Source organism: Hyperolius riggenbachi, chromosome 8 (genome assembly GCF_040937935.1).
Source record: "Hyperolius riggenbachi isolate aHypRig1 chromosome 8, aHypRig1.pri, whole genome shotgun sequence".
In the NCBI taxonomy this organism is placed as follows: Eukaryota; Metazoa; Chordata; class Amphibia; order Anura; family Hyperoliidae; genus Hyperolius; species Hyperolius riggenbachi.
In genome coordinates, this window is record NC_090653.1 from 275,420,543 (window position 1) to 275,442,381 (window position 21,839).

General features: G+C 43.4%; 1 protein-coding gene across 3 annotated transcripts in view; it reads right to left on the reverse strand.

Annotated features, from left to right (window-relative positions):
• Positions 1-21,839, reverse strand: part of LOC137527897 (carcinoembryonic antigen-related cell adhesion molecule 3-like) — a 239,944-nt gene that overhangs the window by 34,438 nt on the left and 183,667 nt on the right. For 2 of the 3 annotated variants that reach the window (XM_068248947.1, XM_068248945.1), the window contains exon 5: positions 21,717-21,839. This exon is cut by the window's right edge and continues 39 nt beyond it. The exons of the other annotated variant lie outside the window; for it this stretch is intronic. In XM_068248947.1, coding sequence (XP_068105048.1) covers positions 21,717-21,768 — 52 coding nt within the window. In that variant the 5' untranslated portion in view covers positions 21,769-21,839. The remainder of the gene's footprint in view (positions 1-21,716) is intronic. 3 annotated transcript variants of the gene reach the window in all.

The following is a 21,839-nucleotide window of genomic DNA, read 5'->3' on the forward strand; positions in this document are numbered from 1 at the left end:
TCACCATTAACAACTTGGGAGACGCACAAAGTGGTTATCAGAGGCGAATTCCTTAGTATAGGAGCCCGTAAAAAGAAAGAAAATCTTGAGCGATATAACATTCTTATCTCTAAAATCCATAAACTGGAGCAGCAGCATAAGATGTCACTACTGCAGGCTACTTTGATGGAACTTACTCTCCTGAGAGAAGAACTAGTAACCTACCTAAACAGAGAGTATAGACGTAAATTCATGTTACAAACCAAACTGTTTTACGAGTGTGGCAACAAAGCAGGCCCACTTCTAGCTAGACGGCTAAAGAAAAAACAAGCAAACAGAGCTGTTCATCAAATAAAAGACCTCAATGGGAAACTATGCCACACTCTACCTGAAATAGCCAACTCTTTCCGCTCTTATTACGCTCAACTTTACAACCTAAATGCTAACTCTAACTCTCCATCTTCTCAGCAAAATCGAGAAGAAGAAATAAACAATTTCCTGTCCAAACATGGTTTCTCTCCTAGTAACCCAGAACAAAAGAAAGAATTAGATAGTGATATCTCGGCAATAGAATTTCTAGCAGCAATTAAAGCACAAAAACCCGGGAAAAGCCTAACCTCGCAGTATTATAAGTCTTATGCTGCTGCTCTGACAACTCCATTCTTGCAAGCCTTTAACAAACTTCCCCCCCCGGAAAACTCTATCCAAACAACTCCTCGAAGCACATATCACAGTGATCCCCAAATCTGGTAAGGATCCCAGTCTCTTCCAGAGCTACTGGCCAATATCCCTGCTAAACCTTGATGCTAAGATACTTGCAAGGATATTGGCCGCAAGACTCCAAGAAATAATTGCTGAAAAAATCAAAAACAATCAAGTGGGTTTTGTTATGGGCAGGGAGGCCCATGATAACACAACAAAAGCAGTGGGGATTCACTCTTGGCTTTCTCGGCATCCAGTGGAGGGAATGTTTCTATCCACGGATGCCAAGAAGGCATTTGATATGGTGGCATGGGACTACATGTTTGCAGTGTTTACAAACCTGGGATTGGGTTTTGTGATACAATCCTGGATGATACTACTATACTCCAACCCGACTGCTAGAGTCTCGGTAAATGGTACCTTGTCTGACCCTTTCACTCTGAAAAACGGGACCCGTCAAGGGTGCCCTCTATCGCCCCTTATCTATGTTTTGACTCTGGAGCCCTTCCTCAACCTGGTAAGAGCTAATACGGATATAAAAGGAGTCTCTATCTCCAACACAGAATACAAAATAGCAGCTTTTGCAGATGACTTATTGTTTTTCTTAACTGACTCAGAGAAGTCCCTGCACACTCTCGTATCTGACTTTGCATACTTTGGCAATATATCAAACTTAAAAATTAACTACTCCAAGTCTTTGGCCCTTAATATATCCTTGTCATCTCGCACCCTGAAAAAGTGTCAAAATCTCTTCCCCTTCCGGTGGGATCCAGAGTCAATAGCATATTTAGGGATTAAGCTTCCTTCGAGGCTCGAAGACCTGTATAAACTCAATTTCGCCCCTTTGGGACAAAATCTTGAGAAACTCCTTGAGGATTGGAGTTCTATTTCCTCTCTCTCTCCTGGTTTGGCAGAGTCACCGCAGCAAAAATGTCTATACTACCTAAGTTCCTATATATCAGTCAGGCACTACCCATACACCTGCCACCCTCCTACTTCAAAAACCTCCATAAACAACTACACCAGTTTGTCTGGGCCAAGACAAGACCCTGTATTGCATTAGCTACATTACAGAGAACAAAATTAGATAGAGGAATAGCCCTCCCGAACTTCAGCACGTACCATATGGCCTCTCAGCTCACCAGAATTGTCAGACTGGTCTGTTCATGCAGACTCCAAGGGATGGGTAAACTTAGAGCAAGCTTTTGTGGGCCCCAGAATAGCAAATTTACCCTGGTGCTCATCCAAAATGACCACCTAACTAACAACTCCCTACCCTCTTATAGATGCTTCCTTGAAAGCTTTTTATAAAGCAGTAAAACAGCAAACGCTATCCCACCCACTAGGACCCATGACACCAATACTCCGTGATCCAGAATTCAAACCTGGCTGGAGTAAATACTTTCTGAAAGAATGGGTCCCTCAAAACCCCCCTAAAATAGGTGATTTCCTAACTAATGGCAAGATGAGCTCCTACGAGCAATGTAGAAATCTCACATCCCCTGATCAAATCCCTATCTGGACATACCAACAAATCACACACTACATCATGTCAACTAAACCTATATCTAATCTAAGGAATCCCTATACTACTTTTGACCAGAAGTGCAATGCACAAGAACATCAGAGACATGTAACTTCTTGGCTATATAACTTACTCTCTCCAGTCAACACACAAAACCTACTCCCATTCCAGAAAGAATGGCACCAAGCTTTAGGCAAACACTTTACTGACCCAATGGGAACAACTATACATTAAAACCCACAAATCCTCTTTAAATGTTTCTGCCCAAGAACAAAACTATAAATTTGTCACTTCCTGGTACCGTACACCAGCCAAACTTCAAAAAATCTTTCCCTCAACCCCACATATCTGCTGGAGATGTCAAGACAGCATTTAAAACACATAGCCTGGGATTGCCCTAAAATACTACCTTACTGGATCCAAATACATCAACTAATTAACCAAATAACATGAGCCTCACTGCAATTCAACCCAGAAACATTCTTGCTACATGGTACCCCAGACTCTATAAAAAGCTATACAAAATCCTCAATCCCATTCCTAATAAATGCAGCTAAGGCACTTATACCAACCCTATGGAAATCTACCTCAATACCAACCATCAGACAATGGATCCAAAGAGTAGAAAAAATCAAAGAGACTGAGGAAAATATCCTACTAGCCCAAGACAAAGCCGAGAAAATAACCCTCATATGGGCCACATGGTATGAATTCCAAGACTCAGACATGTATAAACAAACTATGTCAAGCTTCTTCGGATCTACACGCCTATAACTCTGTAGGATCATCACATACACACAACCTCTCTAAAGCCTTGTTGCTGCATCCACCCTGCCAGACCGGGTCAGTTACTATAATACTAAAAGGTCAGCTGCTACGCAAGAACCCTAATCCTACCGACATCTCACCCTAAAATTAAAGCTGTGAGCCCAACAGCACAAATAGCAATAATGCCAGACTCACTTCATAACTCTAAAGTCAACTAAACACAAGAAAGCCCAAAAGGAAATTTTAAGATTACAGAAGTACTCGGGTTTTCACCCTTTGTTCCCTTTTCCACAAAAAGCTACTGGGTTACAATTCTAGTTTGCACTGTATGTTAATTGTTGCCATCTATGTGTTCAACTTTTTTCAACTATGGAAAATCTCCCAAAAATGTAAACGCTATGTTATGTCTTTTATCAAAGTGATTTAAATATAATTCAATAAAATAATTGAAACAGAAAAAGAATCCGAGGATCACCACCAAGGCCATCCTGTTGAATGCGGGCTCTGCTGGTGGCAATGTCTCAAGGCAGACAATCCAACGGACACTGCACACTGCTGGGTTCCACAGATGCAGACCAAGACCATGAAAATATAATTCAATAAAATAATTGAAACAGAAAAAGAATCCTAGGATCACCACCAAGGCCATCCTGTTGAATGCGGGCTCTGCTGGTGGCTATGGCTTCAATTCATCAAGCATTACCGCATTCGGTAATGCTGAAAACAGCTGAGTTAACGGAGCACTTAAGAAAATGTTAATTCATCAAAGCTGTTACCGAATGAGAAGCTGAAATGACAGAGCAATGAGATAAATTACCGAATTGTGCTCAACACATGTCAGCAAATGTCAGTAAATGTTAATTCATCAAGGTTACCACATTCCCTAGCACATTCGGTGTTTATCTCCAGCTTTCCCCTGTCGTTACAGGCTTCAAAAGCCTTCTGTGTGAATGTTTTCATGATTAACAGGAGCAGGCAGCCAATAGAAACAGCCCCTGTTCTCCTGCAAGTGCCGCTGATAGGTGCTGATAGGTCACAGGCTTCTCCACACAAGCTTCCAGACCCCCCAGGCAGTGAGCAGAGAGAACAGTGGTGTAACCCTTTGAGTCCCTGTTTGAATATGCAAAGATGCAAGTGGTGAAATCACCAAGCATGGCATTTGTAATGTCTCCAGGAAGTTTATCTACGTTGTGGCAAAGAAGTAAAATGTTAAGAAACACTGATGGACAGATTCAGAGCAGCAGAGGCAGTATAAGTAACAGTAAATATAACACACGTTTACATGTAAAGGGATGTCTGGATGCCTTCTATTGTTATCAACTTGTAACAACACAGAGACATTCCAAGCTGCTTCACCACTCTGCTGTTATCTAATAGCCTTTGATGAACTGAAGCCGTAGTACTTCGGTAACTTAACGAACCTCTACCACACATGGGAAAATATTGATGAATTAGCACAGTGAAGTGTAAAATACCGAATGCGGTATTTTAAGGACTGGGATTTTGTTATCGAACACCCTTTGATGAATTGAAGCCAATGTCTCAAGGTTAGACAATCCAACGGACACTGCACACTGCTGGGTTCCACAGATGCAGACCAAGAAGGACACCACTTCTTCAGATAAGGCACACAAAAGCTTGCTTGGCCTAATTGAAAATGCTCATCTGGACAAAGAAGATTTCTGGTCTTCTGTGTTAGGGTTAGATGAAACAAAAATTGAATTGTTTCGTCCCAATGATGTTTCCTTTATTTGGCGTAAAAAAGGAGAAGCCTTCAACCCAAAGAACACCATCCACACTTTCAAACATGGTTGTGGGAACCTAATGCTTTGGGGGCGTTTTTCAGCCAATGGACTAGGGAACCTAATCACAATAAACGGCACCATGAAAAAAGAGAAATATATGAGGATTTTCACCGACATCAGGCAGTCTGCAGAGAAACTTGGCTTTGGGCAACAGTAACTTTAAAGGTAACCTTAAGTCTGCCAAAAAAAATGACATTCACTCACCTGGGGCTTCCCTCAGCCCCCTGCAGCCTATTGGTGCCCTCGCCGTGTCTCGGAGATCCTCCTGTCCTCGCTGGCGACCACTTCTGGAACGCGAGTGATTCTTTGCGTTCCCAGCCACAATATCGCCCCCTATGCTGCTATTGCGGCCAGGAATTGTGGCTGGGAACGCGAAGAATCACTCGCGTTCCCATGCCTGTCGGGTCCTGATGGCCAAACCGGAAGTGGTCGCCGGCGAGGACGGGAGGATCTCTGAGACACGGCGAGGGCACCGATCGGCTGCAGGGGGCTGATGGAAGCCCTAGGTGAGTAAATGTCATTTTTTTTGGCAGACTTAAGGTTGCCTTTAAGTCAAAATTTGCCAGGGGTATGAATAATTATGGGCATATATATATATATATATATATATATATATATATATATATATATATATATATATATATATATATATATATATATATATATATATATATATATATATATATATATATATATATGCAGTGTATTTTTACACATACCCATGCTGGGTGGGAGAAATATCTCTGTAAATGGACAATTGTGTGTAAAAAAAATCAAAAAATTATCATTTACAGAGATATTTCTCCCACGCAGCATGGGCATATGTAAAAATACACCACAAAACACATTATACTACTTCTTCTGAGTACGGCGATACCACATGTGTCGCACTTTTTTGCACCCTAACTGCGCTAAGGGGCCCAAAGTCCAATAAGTACCTTTAGGATTTCACAGGTCATTTTGAGACATTTGGTTTCAAGACTACTCCTCACGGTTTAGGGCCCCTAAAATTCCAGGGCAGTATAGGAACACCACAAATGACCCCATTATAGAAAGAAGACACCCCAAGGTATTCCGTTAGGAGTATGGAGAGTTCATAGAAGATTTTATTTTTTTGTCACGAGTTAGCGGAAATTGATTTTAATTGTTTTTTTTTTCACAAAGTGTCATTTTCCGCTAACTTGTGACAAAAAATAAAATCTTCTATAAACTCGCCATACTCCTAACTGAATACCTTGGGGTGTCTTCTTTCTAAAATGGGGTCATTTGTGGGGTTCCTATACTGTCCTGGCATTTTAGGGCCCCTAAACCGTGAGGAGTAGTCTTGAAACCAAATGTATCAAAATGACCTGTGAAATCCTAAAGGTACTCATTGGACATTGGGCCCCTTAGCGCAGTTAGGGTGCAAAAAAGTGCCACACATGTGGTATCTCATTTACAGAGATATTTCTCCCACCCAGCATGGGTATGTGTAAAAATACACCCCAAAACACATTATACTATTTCTCCTGAGTAAAGCGATACCACATGTGTGACACCTTTTTGCAGCCTAGGTGCGCTAAGGGGCCCAAAGTCCTATGAGCACCTTTAGGCTTTACAGAAGTGCTTACAATTTAGCACCCCCCAAAATGCCAGGACAGTAAACACACCCCACAAATGACCCTATTTTGGAAAGTAGACATCCCAAAGTATTCAGAGAGGGGCATGGTGAGTCCGTAGCAGATTTCACTTTCTTTTGTCACAAGTTAGCAGAAATGGAAACTTTTTTTTATTTTTTTTGTCACAAAGTGTCATTTTCCGCTAACAAAAAAATAAAATCTTCTATGAACTCACCATGCCTCTTAGGGAATACTTTGGGATGTCTTCTTTCCAAAATGGGGTCATTTGGGGGGTATTTATACTATCCTGGAATTCTAGCACCTCATGAAACCTAACAGGTGCTCAGAAAAGTCAGAGATGCTTCAAAATGGGAAAATTCACTTTTTGCACCATAGTTTGTAAACGCTATAACTTTTACCCAAACCAATAAATATACACTTATTGGATTTTTTTTTATCAGACATGTAGCACAATAAATTTGGACTAAAATGTATACAGAAATTTTACTTTATTTGAAAAATGTCAGCACAGAAAGTTAAAAAAATAATTTTTTTGACAAAATTCATGTCTTTTTTGATGAATATAATAAAAACTAAAAATCACAGCAGTAATCAAATAGCACCAAAAGAAAGCTGTATTAGTGACAAGAAAAGGAGGTAAAATTCATTTAGATGGTAGGTTGTACAACCGAGCAATAAACCGTTAACGCTGCAGTGGTCTGAATGGAAAAGTGTCTGGTCCTTAAGGGGTTTTATGACTGCAGTCCTTAAGTGGTTAAAGGAAACATCCAAGCTGTAAAAAAAAAAAACTCCACTTACCTCCAGCCCCTGCCAGTCGTTCTGTGCCCTCACCGCATCTCCTCTCACTCCCGGTGTCCTGCACTGAAGAAGCCGACCTCACCAGGTCGGCTTCCAGGTCGGCTTCATGTGCGCTCCACGGCGGGGGGTCATGTGGTGTATGCGACGTCATTGGGTCTCTACTGCGCAGGCGTTTCATCACTAATCTGCCAACTTTTACTTACTCACCCCCGAGGGAAGAACCTGGTCTTTGTCTGGGCGATGAGTGAAGATGGATTCAAGCAGCCAGCGCTTCGTCCAAGACTAATTGCTGTGGCCTAGAGGATAAATGGAAGCCTCCCAAGATGGCGCCGGCAGGTCGAGCAGAGCTCCTAAGGTGGTGAGTGATCCCAGCTTTCAGCCACTATCCTCATCCCAGTCCCCACTATCTAAGAGAGACCTTGAAGAGAGTCTGGATCGTGTTTATAACAAGTGTGTGGGGAAATTGCAAACTGAACTCCGCTGTACGGCGGATTCCTTATCGAAAGAGATTGCCGAAATAGGATCTCGTACAGACCTCTTGGAGAAACATGACGAATTAGCTGTTGCCCACAACTCCCTTAAGAAGGAGCATGAATCCTTACAGTTAACTGTTTCTCAATTACAATTGCAATCTGAGGATTTGGACAATCGTAATAGACGCAGTAACCTACGCATCAGAGGCCTACCCGAGACCTATGTATCATTGCAGGAAGACGTGCCACGCCTGTACCATGCTCTGCTCCCCGATATCCCGGCTGAACAGTTTATTTTTGACCGTATACATAGAGCTCTTCGGTCCCCTCCTACTGGTTATGTGTTTTAAGGACTATATTCTGAAGGAACAAGTTCTAGTACATACCCGTAATCAACCGGAGCTGGCTTTTGAAGGTCATACATATAAAATCTTTCCCAATATCTCTCCCCTTACAGGGGCAAACGCAGGATTTTTAAGGGGGGGGGTTCCTGAAAGGTCCAGAAGCACGTATGTCCCGAGTGCTTCCGAATACAGGTGGCTCCATACTGCCCATGCACAAAAGTGCGCTGGCGTATTACGGAGCTGCCTATCTTTGGAAGTACTCAAGGACACGAGTGTTTCTGAGGGCTTCTGGTAGCAGCAAATGTGAACGGGGTACAGCGCTGGAACAACTCCCCAAGAGAGGAACAGGAGATAGACTTAGTTTGGACAATTCAGTGGAATATGCTACATAGTGTCACATAGCGCAAGCGATAGCCATATGATGCAGGGATATATGCATCTGCGGAAGATGTCGGCGCTACATAAATACTAAATAATAATATTTTGCCTCACCAGGATTGCACTTTTATTTAGCTTTCCTGTAAGACAAGAACACACAGTCAGCTCTAGGGGAAGAGGGAAACAAAGGTGAATGAAGGAGGCCGGTGCACACCAAGAGTGCTTCTGAGCGTTTTTCAAATCAACAGTGATTTGAAAAGCACTTGGCTAATGTTACCCTATGTGGGTGTTCCCACAGCAGCGTTGTGATTTTTTCAAAATCGCAGGTATACTGCATGTAGCATGTTTTTGAGCATTTCATTCAAAAATCGCTCTGAAAATCACTTCACAAAATCACACTCACAAATTGCTAGCGATTGCTATTGTCATTTTGGCGTGCACTAGCCCAGAGAGAGGAGTGGAGAAATTGAGAATAGCCTGAGATGGAGCAGAGAACTTATCTGTATTGCAGTCCCACATCACACAGGCTACTTGCCTGTAATCGGACTCCTGTCCCTGTCAGTCTCTCACACAAGTCAGAAAGAAGCCCTCCTGGAGTCAAGGGACTGTCAAACTTTTCAGCTTGTTAATCACCTTACCTACACATGCAGTCATTATAACAATGGGGAGAGACCAGGCAGATGTTTGCCCACAGACCCTGAGTCCAGGCAAGCTCTGCATCATGCTGTGCATATTTACCAGCTTGCCTGCACTCTAATTTCATCATGTCTGACACTTCGGTGCTGTGGAGAGTCCAGGACTCCATAATCAACATTCTCTCACTGCAGGCTGCATCTTCTTGTGAGGGAAGCTGGGCTGCCTCTCTCATTCTATTAGCTGGAGGGAGGCACCAGAAGTTAGAAGGGAGGGAGAATGAGGCTGTTTATATTATGCGGGCTTCCCTGGCTGAATACACAGCTCAGTGCAGGGGGGAGGTTCGAGACACCCGGAATAGCCCCCTCAGTTCGCCAGTGCCTTACATTGGGTCGCAGACGAGCTATGAAGGAAATTACTGCTGAGCTAATTAAAGCGAAGATTCGTTACAGATGGGGCTTTCCCTTTAAATTGCTAGTCCCGCACAATGGCACGATTTTATCTTCTACTACTCCTGCTGAGGGTCAGCAAGCATATCCTTGGAAAATTAGGCATGTCACGGGACTCCTCCAGAGTATCCCCAACTTGATCATCTTCATCTCGTACATCCCCACCCAGACTTGATTTCTCTCCGATCTGGTCACACCAGCAATCTCCTCGATCCACGTCGCAGCACTCATCCCCTCGTTCCCCATAGGGCTTTTTCCATTGACATTGCTGTCTTGACACTGACCTGGCTGCTTTAGTCCTTCTAATAACTGGATAACTTTCCATTTGCACAGATATCGCCCGATATATGCATTTCACTACTACTTTTTAATTTTTTTACTTTTTTAAGCTGCTCAGTACATGTGCCGTCCTGACCATACCTGGTATTATGACCCCCCCTCAGCTTGGAGATTTGTTCTATGGACATACTTATCTTTACTACTCCATGCAGAGTTTTCCTGGGCTGTTCACGGAGTGTTGGAGGTGAAATTATTGCCCAGAAGTTTTTTGTGTTTGCATTTTCAGTTTCATATACACTGTTCATTGGTTTATTATAATACTTTTATATTGATCGTCATTTTTGCACAGGCAGTAGGTTCTAATATTGAGTTTAGTCAATTGATCTCAGATCACTATTATTTTTATAATGTCCGCTGATCTCGCGATTATTAGCCATAATGTGAAAGGCTTTAATGAACCTATTAAACGAAGGAAGGTATTCCAGCAATATAAAAAGCTTAGAGCCTGCATCCTATTTTTACAAGAGACCCATTTTGTGCCAGGAAAAGTGCCCCTTTTTTGGACAAATCCTTCAAACGAGCATACACCACCACCTTTGATAAAAAAGCTAGGGGAGTTGCTATCCTTTTGCATAATAGTTTGGCTTTTGATTTGAAAACCTATTTTGTTGACCCTGAGAGTAGACTTCTTATCTTAAAAGGTATTCTTGAGGGAAAGGAGGTGTCTTTAGTAAATTGTTATGCCCCCAGTACTTCTCAGTCTGCTTCTGTCCGGAAGTTTTCTCCTATCTTAGACAAATTTTACTCATCATCTCACATCCTCGCAGGTGATTTTAACTCCGTTGCCAATCCTGCCTTAGTCCGTACTACTTTATCTCCATTTGCCAAATGTTTTCCTAAAAAGGTTACCTCTCTTTTGCTTCAAAACCAATTGATAGATGTTTGGAGGGCATGTAACATTGGCTGTAGAGAATATACCTTTTTCTCTCATCCCCGTCAGTCATATGCTAGGCTTGATTATATTTTTTTACACCAGTTCTATCAGCCAATGTTCATGCTTCTAAAATGAATAGCTGTGTCTGGTCTGATCATCAAATTTTGTCAGTTTCTTTAACAGGTATTGGTCTTCCATACAATCCTGGTTTTTGGTGCCTGAATGACAGTTTAATTGCTGATCAATTTAGCAGATTCGAGATTGCTTCCGGATTGGAAGAATATTTTTTAATCAATGAATCACAGGATTATTCTCCCACCCTTCGTTGGGTGGCTCATAAACCTGTGATTCGTGGAATATTCATTAAACATGCTATTCATTTAAAAAGACAGAGATCGGAACAGATTCTGAATTTAACTCGTGAGCTTGATTCTTTATATAAGAGGCATTTTCAGAACCTGGATCCTGTCATTACTCAGCTTATCTCTGCTAAACGGTTGGAGCTTGATTCTCTACTCTCCCAATCTCATTTTAAAGGAGTTATCAGGCAAAAAAAAAATTAGTTTCACTTACCTAGGGCTTCTACCAGCCCCATGCAGCCATCTTGTGCCCTCGTAGTCACTTACTGCTGCTCTGGTCCCCCGCTGCCAGCTAGTTTAGTACATTTTTACGCATTCCCGATGGTGCAGGAACATGAACAATGCATACATTTTTACGTGTTGAACCGCGGACGCGTAAAAATGTATGTGTTAATGTTCCAGCGGGAATGCGTAAAAATGTACGCATTGCGGCCCGCTGATCCCGAGGTCGGCAAAAACTAAACTAGCTGACGAAGGGAGACCAGAGCACCAGTAAGTGACTACGAGGGCACAGGATGGCTGCATGGGGCTGGTAGAAGCCCCAGGTAAGTGAAACTAATTTTTTTTTTTGCCTGATGACTCCTTTAAAGCAGTAGGATCAGCCATACTATGCCAGGGGAAAAAAGCACATATATAAGTAGATAAATACTTGATCTACTTACATGACACATGTATTATACTGTCCACGTTTTGATTTCAGTGAATATTATATAGTAAATGACGAGAATTCTGTTAGTGGTGGGGGCCATGTCTTTTGCCCACAGTTAAGGCTAACTCGTGATGTCTTTTCTGCCCTTTACTTTTTTTCTTGTCTCCTCCAATTGCTGAGTCGCCTTAAGGTGGCCATACACTGGTCGATGTGCCATTAGATCGACCAGCTGACAGATCCCTATCTGATCGAATCTGATCAGAGAGGGATCGTATGGCTGCCTTTACTGCAAACAGATTGTGAATCGATTTCAGCCTGAAACCGATTCACCATCTGCTGAGCTGCTCCTGCCGCCTGTCCCCCCCCCCCCCCCCCGTATACATTACCTGATGCTGGCTCCCGGGCATCTTCTCCGCATTGCACGGCTCTGTTCCGGCTCCATTACGGCGCTTCCTGTGTTACTCCGTGACCAGGAAGTTCAAATAGAGCGCCCTCTATTTGAACTTCCTGGTCACTGCAGTGACACAGGAAGCGCCGGGATGGATGGAGCCGGAACAGAGCCGTGCAGCACGGAGAAGACGCCCGGGAGCCAGCCTCAGGTAATGTATACTTGATCGGATCGGCCGCCGCTAGCGACGCGCACTTTACCCGCGGGCGATCGAGAGTAATTTCCCGCACGGCGCGATCGACGGACCGATACGATTTCGGGAGGAAATCGGATCGGCGGCTGCGTTTACCGCGAACGATTGGCAGCAGATTCGATCCCAGGATCGAATCTGCTGTCGAAACGGCCGGGAATCGAGCCAGTGTATGGCCTGCTTTAGACTTGCTTGTAAACACAAGTGAGTAGGGGATTAGGTTTCAGATAAGCAGCTGGAAGGGAAATAAAGGAAAGATGAGGAATACATTATAGATAACAAGAACCCCCAGCATGCAATTCTTTGGCACGACTACTAAAGGGCCAGTGCTCCTTAAGTATGTGATAACTCCAAATCATAACAGCAGTGAAAGTTTTGAATGCAGGATTAGCATCTTTATCACTTAATACACTCAGACCAGTTGCTGTTGAAATTTGATTTTTTTATGGTGACGATACCACTTTAAAGCCATTAAGTTTTCTAGGGCTCACTTTTTACTGTATGTTAATAACCCCTCTACACAATTTGCTAGGAAGCTTACCAATTATTGTAAGCCACTTCATTCATTTAGATTACGTAATTTTCAGGGTAAACTGGAATGTCTTCCTTCCAAGGTAATGAAACTTTTGGAATCTTATTATGCTAACCTGTTTGGTCATGTCTCTAATGTAGATGGGACGGCTTTGGAGGCCTGGCTTTCTGGCTTAAAGTTGCCCTCTCTGGACCCCAAGCAGTTGGAGGCTCTAAATTCCCCGATTTTTGTATCGGAGGTACGTAAAGCTATTAAAACATTGAGGCCTTCTACTGCCCTGGGTCCCGATGGGTTTACATCCCAATGTTTTTAAAAAATTCACAAATATTTTGGTTCCACCTCTTTATATAATTGTATTTTGCAAGGTGCTGCTTTCCCCCCTGAAATGTTAAATCTCACTTTGATCCCCAAACCAGGGTGTAACGATCGGTGTAACACAGAGATGATCTGATTATCGGTGATCTGCAGTATCACCGAGAATACAGATATATACCCGATTATTGATGATCTGCAGTATCACCGATAATCAGATATATTTCTAACCTCTGGACACCTGAGTAATAGGAGTGTTTGGTGCAACAGTAATACTTTGAGGAGAGCACCCGTCTCGAGGGTGCCAGGCAGTAAGAGATACTGCTCAAGAACAAGCTCCTTCCAATGGCCTGAGGCTCCCCAAGGGGAGGAGTCAGGCTGAGAGAGGGAAGGACAGAGTGTGAGTGACACCAATGGTGGAATGTCACTGACAGATCTGTGAACTATCTCTAAACAGAGGAGATAGTTCTCGAGGTCAGACAAGCCAGGTCGACAACAGACAGACAGATGAGATACAGAGGAAAGAGACTGAATCAGAGTCCTAAGGCAAGCAAGGTTTGGCAACGGAGTATCAGAGATCAGAAGAGAGGTTAGGAAAGCAGAAGGTCATAACAAATAATCAACAATGTCTAGTCTATAAGTGTGAGCTCCTAGATCATCAACACCCTGGAACTAGTCTGAAGTATAACACAGAAAATACACAGTATTCCTAGTCTTGGGTGTGAGCTTCGTAATCATCAACACCCTGGAACTAGTCTGAAGTATAACAGAGATAACACAGATTCTGACAATATGGTCTGAGTGCTTCCACGTAGTACAATACAATACAATACAATAACATTTCTATAGCGCTTTTCTTCCATAGGACTCAAAGCGCTTAGGCTCTCTCAGATTCAGTAATTAGTAGGATGAAGTATTCACACAACAAAAGTTATATTTCTGCAAATGCCAAACTGAACAGGTGGGTTTTCAGTCTGGATTTAAACACGTCCAGGGATGGAGCTGTCCTGATCTGTTGAGGTAAGGAGTTCCAAAACGTAGGGGCAGCATGACAGAAGGCTCTGGGACCAAAAGTTTCCAAGTGGACTGTGGGTATGACTAGATTATTAGAACCTGTTGATCTGAGAATGCGGGGATTGCTACGCAGCTGCAACATATCTTTCATGTATCCAGGGCCTAAATTATTCAGGGATTTAAATGTCAGTAGGCCGATCTTGAATAGGACCCTCCATTCTATAGGTAGCCAGTGAAGGGAGTGCAGGACTGGCGTTATGTGGCAGTGACGGGGTTGGTTGGTTAGCAGTCTGGCAGCAGTATTCTGTATCAGCTGTAGTCGGTACAAGACCTTTTTTGGAAGGCCAGTGTAGAGAGCATTGCAGTAGTCCAGTCGGGATGTGATGAAGGCGTGGATTAAGGTTGGCAGATCTTCTGGGGGTATGAGGTGCTTGATTTTTGCAATGTTCTTCAGGTGAAAATAGGATGATTTCACCACAGCAGAGATTTGAGTTCTGAAGTTTAAATCCCAATCAATTAGAACTCCCAGGCTACTCACATGATCAGAGCTGCGCAGATCCGTGCCTCCTATTCCCAGTGGTGAAGACTGCAAGTTAAGTTGTTTTGTTATCATGCTCTGCCCTCCTATCAGAAGGACTTCAGTTTTGTCTGCATTTAGTTTCAGCCAGTTGTCATTCATCCATTGCTGTAATTCACGTAAGCAGGCATTTATAGTTAGAGTTGGGTCTGTCACACCAGGCTTGAAGGAAAGATATAGTTGGGTGTCGTCTGCATCGCAGTGGTATGTCAGGCCATGTTTTTGGATTAGTTTTTCCAGCGGTAACATGTAAATAGTTATCGCAACGGTAGACAACCAGAGAATGACCAGCACCCAGTATATATAGCAAAGCGCTCTCCAGCGCCTCCCCTAAGTGCTGGACCAATAGGAAGTGGTTGAACCGTCAGCTGACCGACTTGATCAGCTGACTCCCTTCTGGCTGTCATATAACTTCTGCCTCTCAGCGCGCACGCGCGCGCGCGTCCTGCACCTGTGTGGACTATCAGTCCCAGCCACACCAGACATGTGTTGTAAAGCACCCGCCGCGCTGGAGGCATGCGGCGGTTTCTCCGCGTTTGGCCATACCACTAGATATAGGCCCACGCGTGCCAACCGCCGCATTGGACGCGGAATCAGCCGCCTTGTTCTGAGTACACGCGGCGGCTTTTCCGCGTTTTCTCACACAGGGGCTGATCATTTCTCCCCTGGTGGATTTCGTCCTATCTCTGTACTTAATTATGACGTGAAATTGTTCGTCAAAATTCTCGTCTCCAGGCTGTCTTATCATATAGGCAGCCTAAGTAGGGGTAATCAAATTGGGTTTATTCCTGGCAGACAGGGGTATGATAATGTAAAATTGGCTGTTAATTTGCTACAAGATGCTGAATTACATAACTCTGGTTTCCTCTTGTTAGGCCTAGACATTAGCAAAGCCTTCGATTCTGTGAATTGAGATTATTTGTTGACTTCTGGGAAGAGTTTTGGTATTACAGGTTCATTTACAACAGCAATTTCTGCTTTATATACTGCTCCCACCACTGTTATTCGTATACCTGGAGCTGTCTCTGACCCCATTCTATTAAAAAGAGGTACTAGGCGGCAGAGGTGCCCTTTGTCGCCCCTGCTTTTTGCCTTGGCTATGGAACCTCTGTGGCTGCTATTCGGCAGCACCCAGACATTCATGGTTACGGCGATGGCCAGCATAAAATTGCACTTTATGTTGACGATGCTCTTTTATTTCTCTCCAAGTTGGTTATCACCTTACCTAACTTATTTTGGCTGTTATCCCAGTTTGTGGGCTTCTCTGGACTCTCCATTAACTCATCAAAGTCTCTTGCTATGCCTGTGAACCTGCCCCCCCCCCCCCCCTTCCCCCATGAAATTAAACCTATGGAAGCTAATTTGTATTTTGTTTGGCAGAAAAAGACATTTAAATACTTAGGTATTTTCCTAACCCCTTCTTTCAGCCAGCTGTTTGAAGCCAATTACCCCCCTCTATTTCAACAAGTTACTTCCATACTTAAACCTTAGGCCTCTTTTAAAACCTCTTGGTTAGGTCGTGTTATTGCCTGCAAAATTATATTATTACCTAAACTTTTATATGCCTTTCAGATGTTACCTATTTCCCTAACTAAACGTAATTTGGTGCCCATTCAATCCGCTTTAAGAGATGTCGCGAACCTCCGATTTTCGGTTTGCGAACCCCGTTCGTGAACCTCCGCGAAAGGTTCGGTTCGCGAAAAAGTTCGCGAACCGCAATAGACTTCAATGGGGAGGCGAACTTTGAAAAATAGAAAAAATTCTGACAGCTGGAAAAATGATAGAATACATGTTTCGAGGGTTCTATTACCTAGAGGCAGACATGATTCAATGAAATACACATCACTGCTGGAGGACCCGCCCTCCGTCCCTCCCTCCTCCAAGCAAGGTCCTTATAGCATTTGACTCAGTTGTCTGCCTACACTAATTAGTTATGGGACAGCTGCTACACACTCTGCTAGGGAGATTTTAATTAGCCTCTTGTGGGTCCCTCCTCCCCTTCTACCTATTCCCTCCTACCGGAGGCAGGAGGGTCTCATCTGCCAGGGAATTATACTATTTCAAAAACCAGTTTATATCATACCATGGCTGGGAATCAAACCCAGATCTCACTGTGTGGTGGGCAAGTCACCGTAACGACTGTACCACAACAGTACTAAGTGAAGCTGGCCTAAAATTTACCATTTATGCTCAATGCAATAGAAACATTAGGTTGCTTAAAGGGAACCTTAAAGGGGTTCTGTGGGTTCTGAGGAGAAAAACTGCCACTTACCTGGGGCTTCTATCAGCCCCCTGCAGCGGTAATGTCCCATGCCGTCCTGCTCCCATCCGCCGTTCCCCGCAGCCGCCACCGGGCTATTATTCGTCTGTCACACAGACGAATAATGCGCGTTGCCGCGCCTCCGCTCGCGTCATCTGAGGCTTACTGCACAGGCGCAGTACAACGGTTTCTTGTACTGCGCCTTCCCATGATGCAGGCGGAAGCGAGCGGGTGCGCGGCCACTGTAGCGCAGCCGCAGTTGGATCCCATGCCGCTTAGACCGGGGCCGGCGGTGGAGAATGGCAGATGGGAGGAGGACGGCGTGGGACATTACCGCTGCACGGGGCTGATAGAAGCCCAAGGTAAGTGTCTGTTTTTCTCCTCCGCAACCCCCCACAGAACTCCTTTAACTGAGAGTGATATGGATGTTTCCTGTAAACAATAACAGTTGCCTGGCAGTCCAGCTGATCTTTGTGACTGCAATAGTAGCTGAATCACACCCTGAAACAAGCATGCAGCTAATCCAGTCTGACTTCAGTCAGAGCACCTGATCTGCATGCTTGTTCAGGGGCTGTGGCTAAAAGTATTAAGAGACACAGGATCAGCAGGCGATTCAAGCAACTGAATTATATCTGGTATTATTTTAAAAGGAAAAATCCATATCCTTCTCTGTTTAGGTTCCCTTTAAGGATTTGTAGCATAAAAGCCAACTCACATTGGCTGGGATTTGAACCCGGGTCTCACTGTGTGGTGGGCAAGCACCCTAACGACTGTACCACAACAGACCTAAGTGAAGCTGGCTTAAAATTTACCATTTATGCTCAATGCAAGAGAAAAAGTAGACAAGACAAATAACATTTATATCACACTTTTATCCTGGCGGACTCAAAGCACCAGAGCTGCAGCCACTAGGGCATGCTCTATAGGCAGTAGCAGTGTTAGGAAGACTGCCTAAGGTCTCCTACTGAATAGGTGCTGGCTTACTGAACAGACAGAGCTGAGATTTGAACTCTGGTCTCCTGTGTCAGAGGCAGAGTCCTTAGCCATTACACCATGCAGCCACTGCTTACGGATATGTAGCCAGACATGGCCTTGTCTTTTGTGTTCAACAGTTGTCCAAAGAGAACCCCAGATAGCCAGGTAGATTCATCTCTCTCTCTCTCTCTCTCTCTCTCTCTCTCTCTCTCTCTCCTTCTCTCTCTCTCTCTCTCTCTCTAGTAGGGATGAGAGATATGAATCTACCTGGCTATCTGGGGTTCTCTTTGGACAACTGTTGAACACAAAAGATAAGCTGGACTGCCAAGCAACTGTTATTGTTTACAGGAAACATCCATATCACTCTCAGTTAAGGTTCCCTTTAAGCAACCTAATGTTTCTATTGCATTGAGCATAAATGGTAAATTTTAGGCCAGCTTCACTTAGTACTGTTGTGGTACAGTCGTTAGGGTGACTTGCCCACCACACAGTGAGATCTGGGTTCGATTCCCAGCCATGGTATGATATAAAAAACTCAATAAAAGTGCGTTCACTCACTTCTGGTACAATCCCAGGTTCACAAAACACATACAAAGAAATCGTAGCAAAATATAAATAGCTCAGTTCATCAATTTTACGTGTCCATGGATCGCAAAATCAGTCACCAAGCATATAGTGTGTAATCCAATTTCTGTCAAAATAATCCTGAGCTCACATGTATTGAGTGAGTGCTCACTACACAAGGCTTCTCTCTGCTATCTGTGGTTCGGTGATTTATGAGTTAATGCAAGACACCGGGAGTTGTTTTATAGGAGATAAGCTATTGAAACAGTATTATGCTATGTTTTGTGTTTTTTCTTTTTCTATGAATGATACAATCACAGAGTGGAGGAAATACATGTGAGCGCAGGATTATTTTGACAGAAATTGGATTACACATGGTATGATATAAACTGGTTTTTGAAATAGTATAATTCCCTGGCAGATGAGACCCTCCTCCCTCCGGTAGGAGGGAGGAGGGAATAGGTAGAAGGGTAGAAGGATAGGAGGGAGGTGGAAGGAGGGAGGAGGGAGGTGGGAGGAGGGAGGTGGGAGGTGGGAGGAGGGAGGTGGGAGGAGGAAGGTGGAAGGAGGAAGGTGGAAGGAGGGACCCACAAGAGGCTAATTAAAATCTCCCTAGCAGAGTGTGTAGCAGCTGTCCCATAACTAATTAGTGTAGGCCGACAACTGAGTCAAATGGTATAAGGACCTTGCTTGGAGGAAGGAGGGAGGGCGGGTCCTCCAGCAGTGTGGCAATAATGTGTCTGCTGACAGTGATATGGAGAGTCAAAGTTTTGCTCAATAGAGCATTATGGGGCGAATCGAACTTCCGCAAAAGTTCGCCTTGTGCAGGCGAACGTAAACCTCCAAAGTACGTCTGGAACCGTTCGCGACATCTCTATCCGCTTTTAATAAATTCATTTGGGGCAAAAAAAAAACCTCGGGTGAGGGCTATAGTCTTATATAGGCATCGTAATCAGGGGGGAATTGGACTTCCATCACTATGGCATTATCACCTAGCCGCTCGCCTAAGTCATATCATAGACAGGTGTCTTACCTCTTCTCATCCTCCCTGGTGGGAATTTGAGGCTCAATCAGTCCAGCCATTTAGGCTCCCCTATCTTATTCATAATAATTCTCCTGAAATGCTCCAAAATATCTCTAAATTAAATAATGTAGTTGCCCACTTATTACGCTTTTGGACCCGGGTGCTCTCAATTTAACTTAGTTAGAACCCCTTCTCCTAAACTTTCTTTTCTGAGTAATACATGCTTTAAGCCAACTCTTCTTAACCCTGGGGCTTTTGGTTGGTGGAAAAGTCAAGGTTTGGTTACTGCAAGTAGGTTTTGGCAGGGGGGCAGGTTCATATCATTTCAACAGTTTCAGTTTGGTAGAGATGCTCCATGGGATAAAGCTTTTCGATATCTTCAAATTCTGCATTTTTTACAAACCCAGTTTTCTTATTATTCCTTATCTGATCCCCTTACATTTGAATCCATGTATGATAGGGGTACTAGACAGCCAGGTACTATAGCCTTACTTTACCAACTGTTGTTATCAAAATGTATTACTGGTTCAATGTCTTATATAAGAGCATGGGAACAGGACCTGCAGACACATATTGATGATGCCCAATGGACTTCATGTTGGACCAATGTGGCTTCTGTCACTTGCTCTTCAATATTGAAGGATGCGGCCGTCAAACTTATGATGAGATGGTATTATACACCCACTCGCCTTTATCAAATTTTTCCTATTAGTTCCCCCATATGTTTTAGAGGTTGCGGAGCTCTGGGTACTCTTTCCTATATTTTTTGGGATTGCCCCACTGCATCACGGTTTTGGGATAACTGGCAACAATTGTTTTTTGAAGTCTTGGATGTTCGTCCCATGTTGGATGTTCGTCTTACAGGAACATTATGCCTGTTATATGTTCATAACCTGTCGATCCCTAAACAATTTTTCAAATTGTATAACTATATGTTGATGGCAGCCATTGCTCTCTGCCCATTGCTCTCTGTTGGAAATCTACAGGTCTAGATATTCGGTTGGTTAGAGATAGACTAGATACTATTATGTTAACTTATAGACTTTACTATTTAAGCATTGAAAACTTTGATAAGTTTCATAGTGTGTGGGATAAATGGATTGAATGCAGACGGCTGCATCTAACCTAAAGGTCCGTACAAACGCCGGACTGGAGGCAACGACGGGTCCATCGTCACCTCCCGCTGGGTGGGCGTTCCAGCGACAGTCCGGCGGTTGTACAGTCTGTCGACGGACTGATACGGCTGTTTCTGAGCGATCCGCCGGGCGAATCGCTCAGAAGCAGCCGTATCAGTCTGCAGACAGACTGTACACACGCCGGACTGTCACTGGAACGCCCACCCAGCGGGAGGTGACGACGGACCCGTCGTTGCCTCCAGTCCGGCGTGTGTACGGACCTTTAGTCTTTCACTTATTTTTTGAAAGGACCTTATCATTTATACTCAGACTTTGATATCCATATCTTATATCTCAATATTGGCCTGTGATTGTATTTTGTATCATCTGTTTTCTGCCTGTGCATTTAGATACGTGTTGTATCAAGCTATGTTTGTTTATACTCTTGACCTGATCAATGAAACTCGTTTAATAATTTAAAAAAAATGCATTTTAAGCCACCAGAAACCAATAAAATATTCAAAATAAATTTGATAGTACTTTTTCACCTACTTTTCGGTACCTTTTCAGTTGAAAAAATGCTGGAAAGTTATTTTACAGAGAAGATGAAAAAATATCTCCTAGGAGAAAACTAGGGCTAAAAAGTTAATTGCATATGGGTCCCAAAGCCATATGCAATTAATTTTTTCCCCTGAGTTATCTCCTAGGAGATAATTTTCATCTTCTCTGTAAACTAAATTTTCAGCATTTTTAAAATTGAAAATGTACCCAAAAGTAGGTGAAAAAGTACTATCAAATTTATTTTGAATATTTTCTGGTTTGCTGGAGGCTTAAAAAGCATTTTATGACAAGTTGTGAAAATATCACCTAGGTGAGAACTCAGGAGAGAAAGTTAATTGCATATTTGCCCCCAGTGTGTTACTACTATAGCTAAGTTTTGTGAATAAAGCCACTATGTTGGTCAGTTCCTACTATAATACGTGATGTTAGTGTCTTATTTATGATACTTACCCAGACTCAGCACTTGTGCCGTCAGAAAGAAGATGCCCCACCTAACGATCATGCTGATTTTTGTGTCTGTCTCCGTAACTCCAGATGTGATGATGAATGAGGAACTTGAGTTTTCTGGATCTG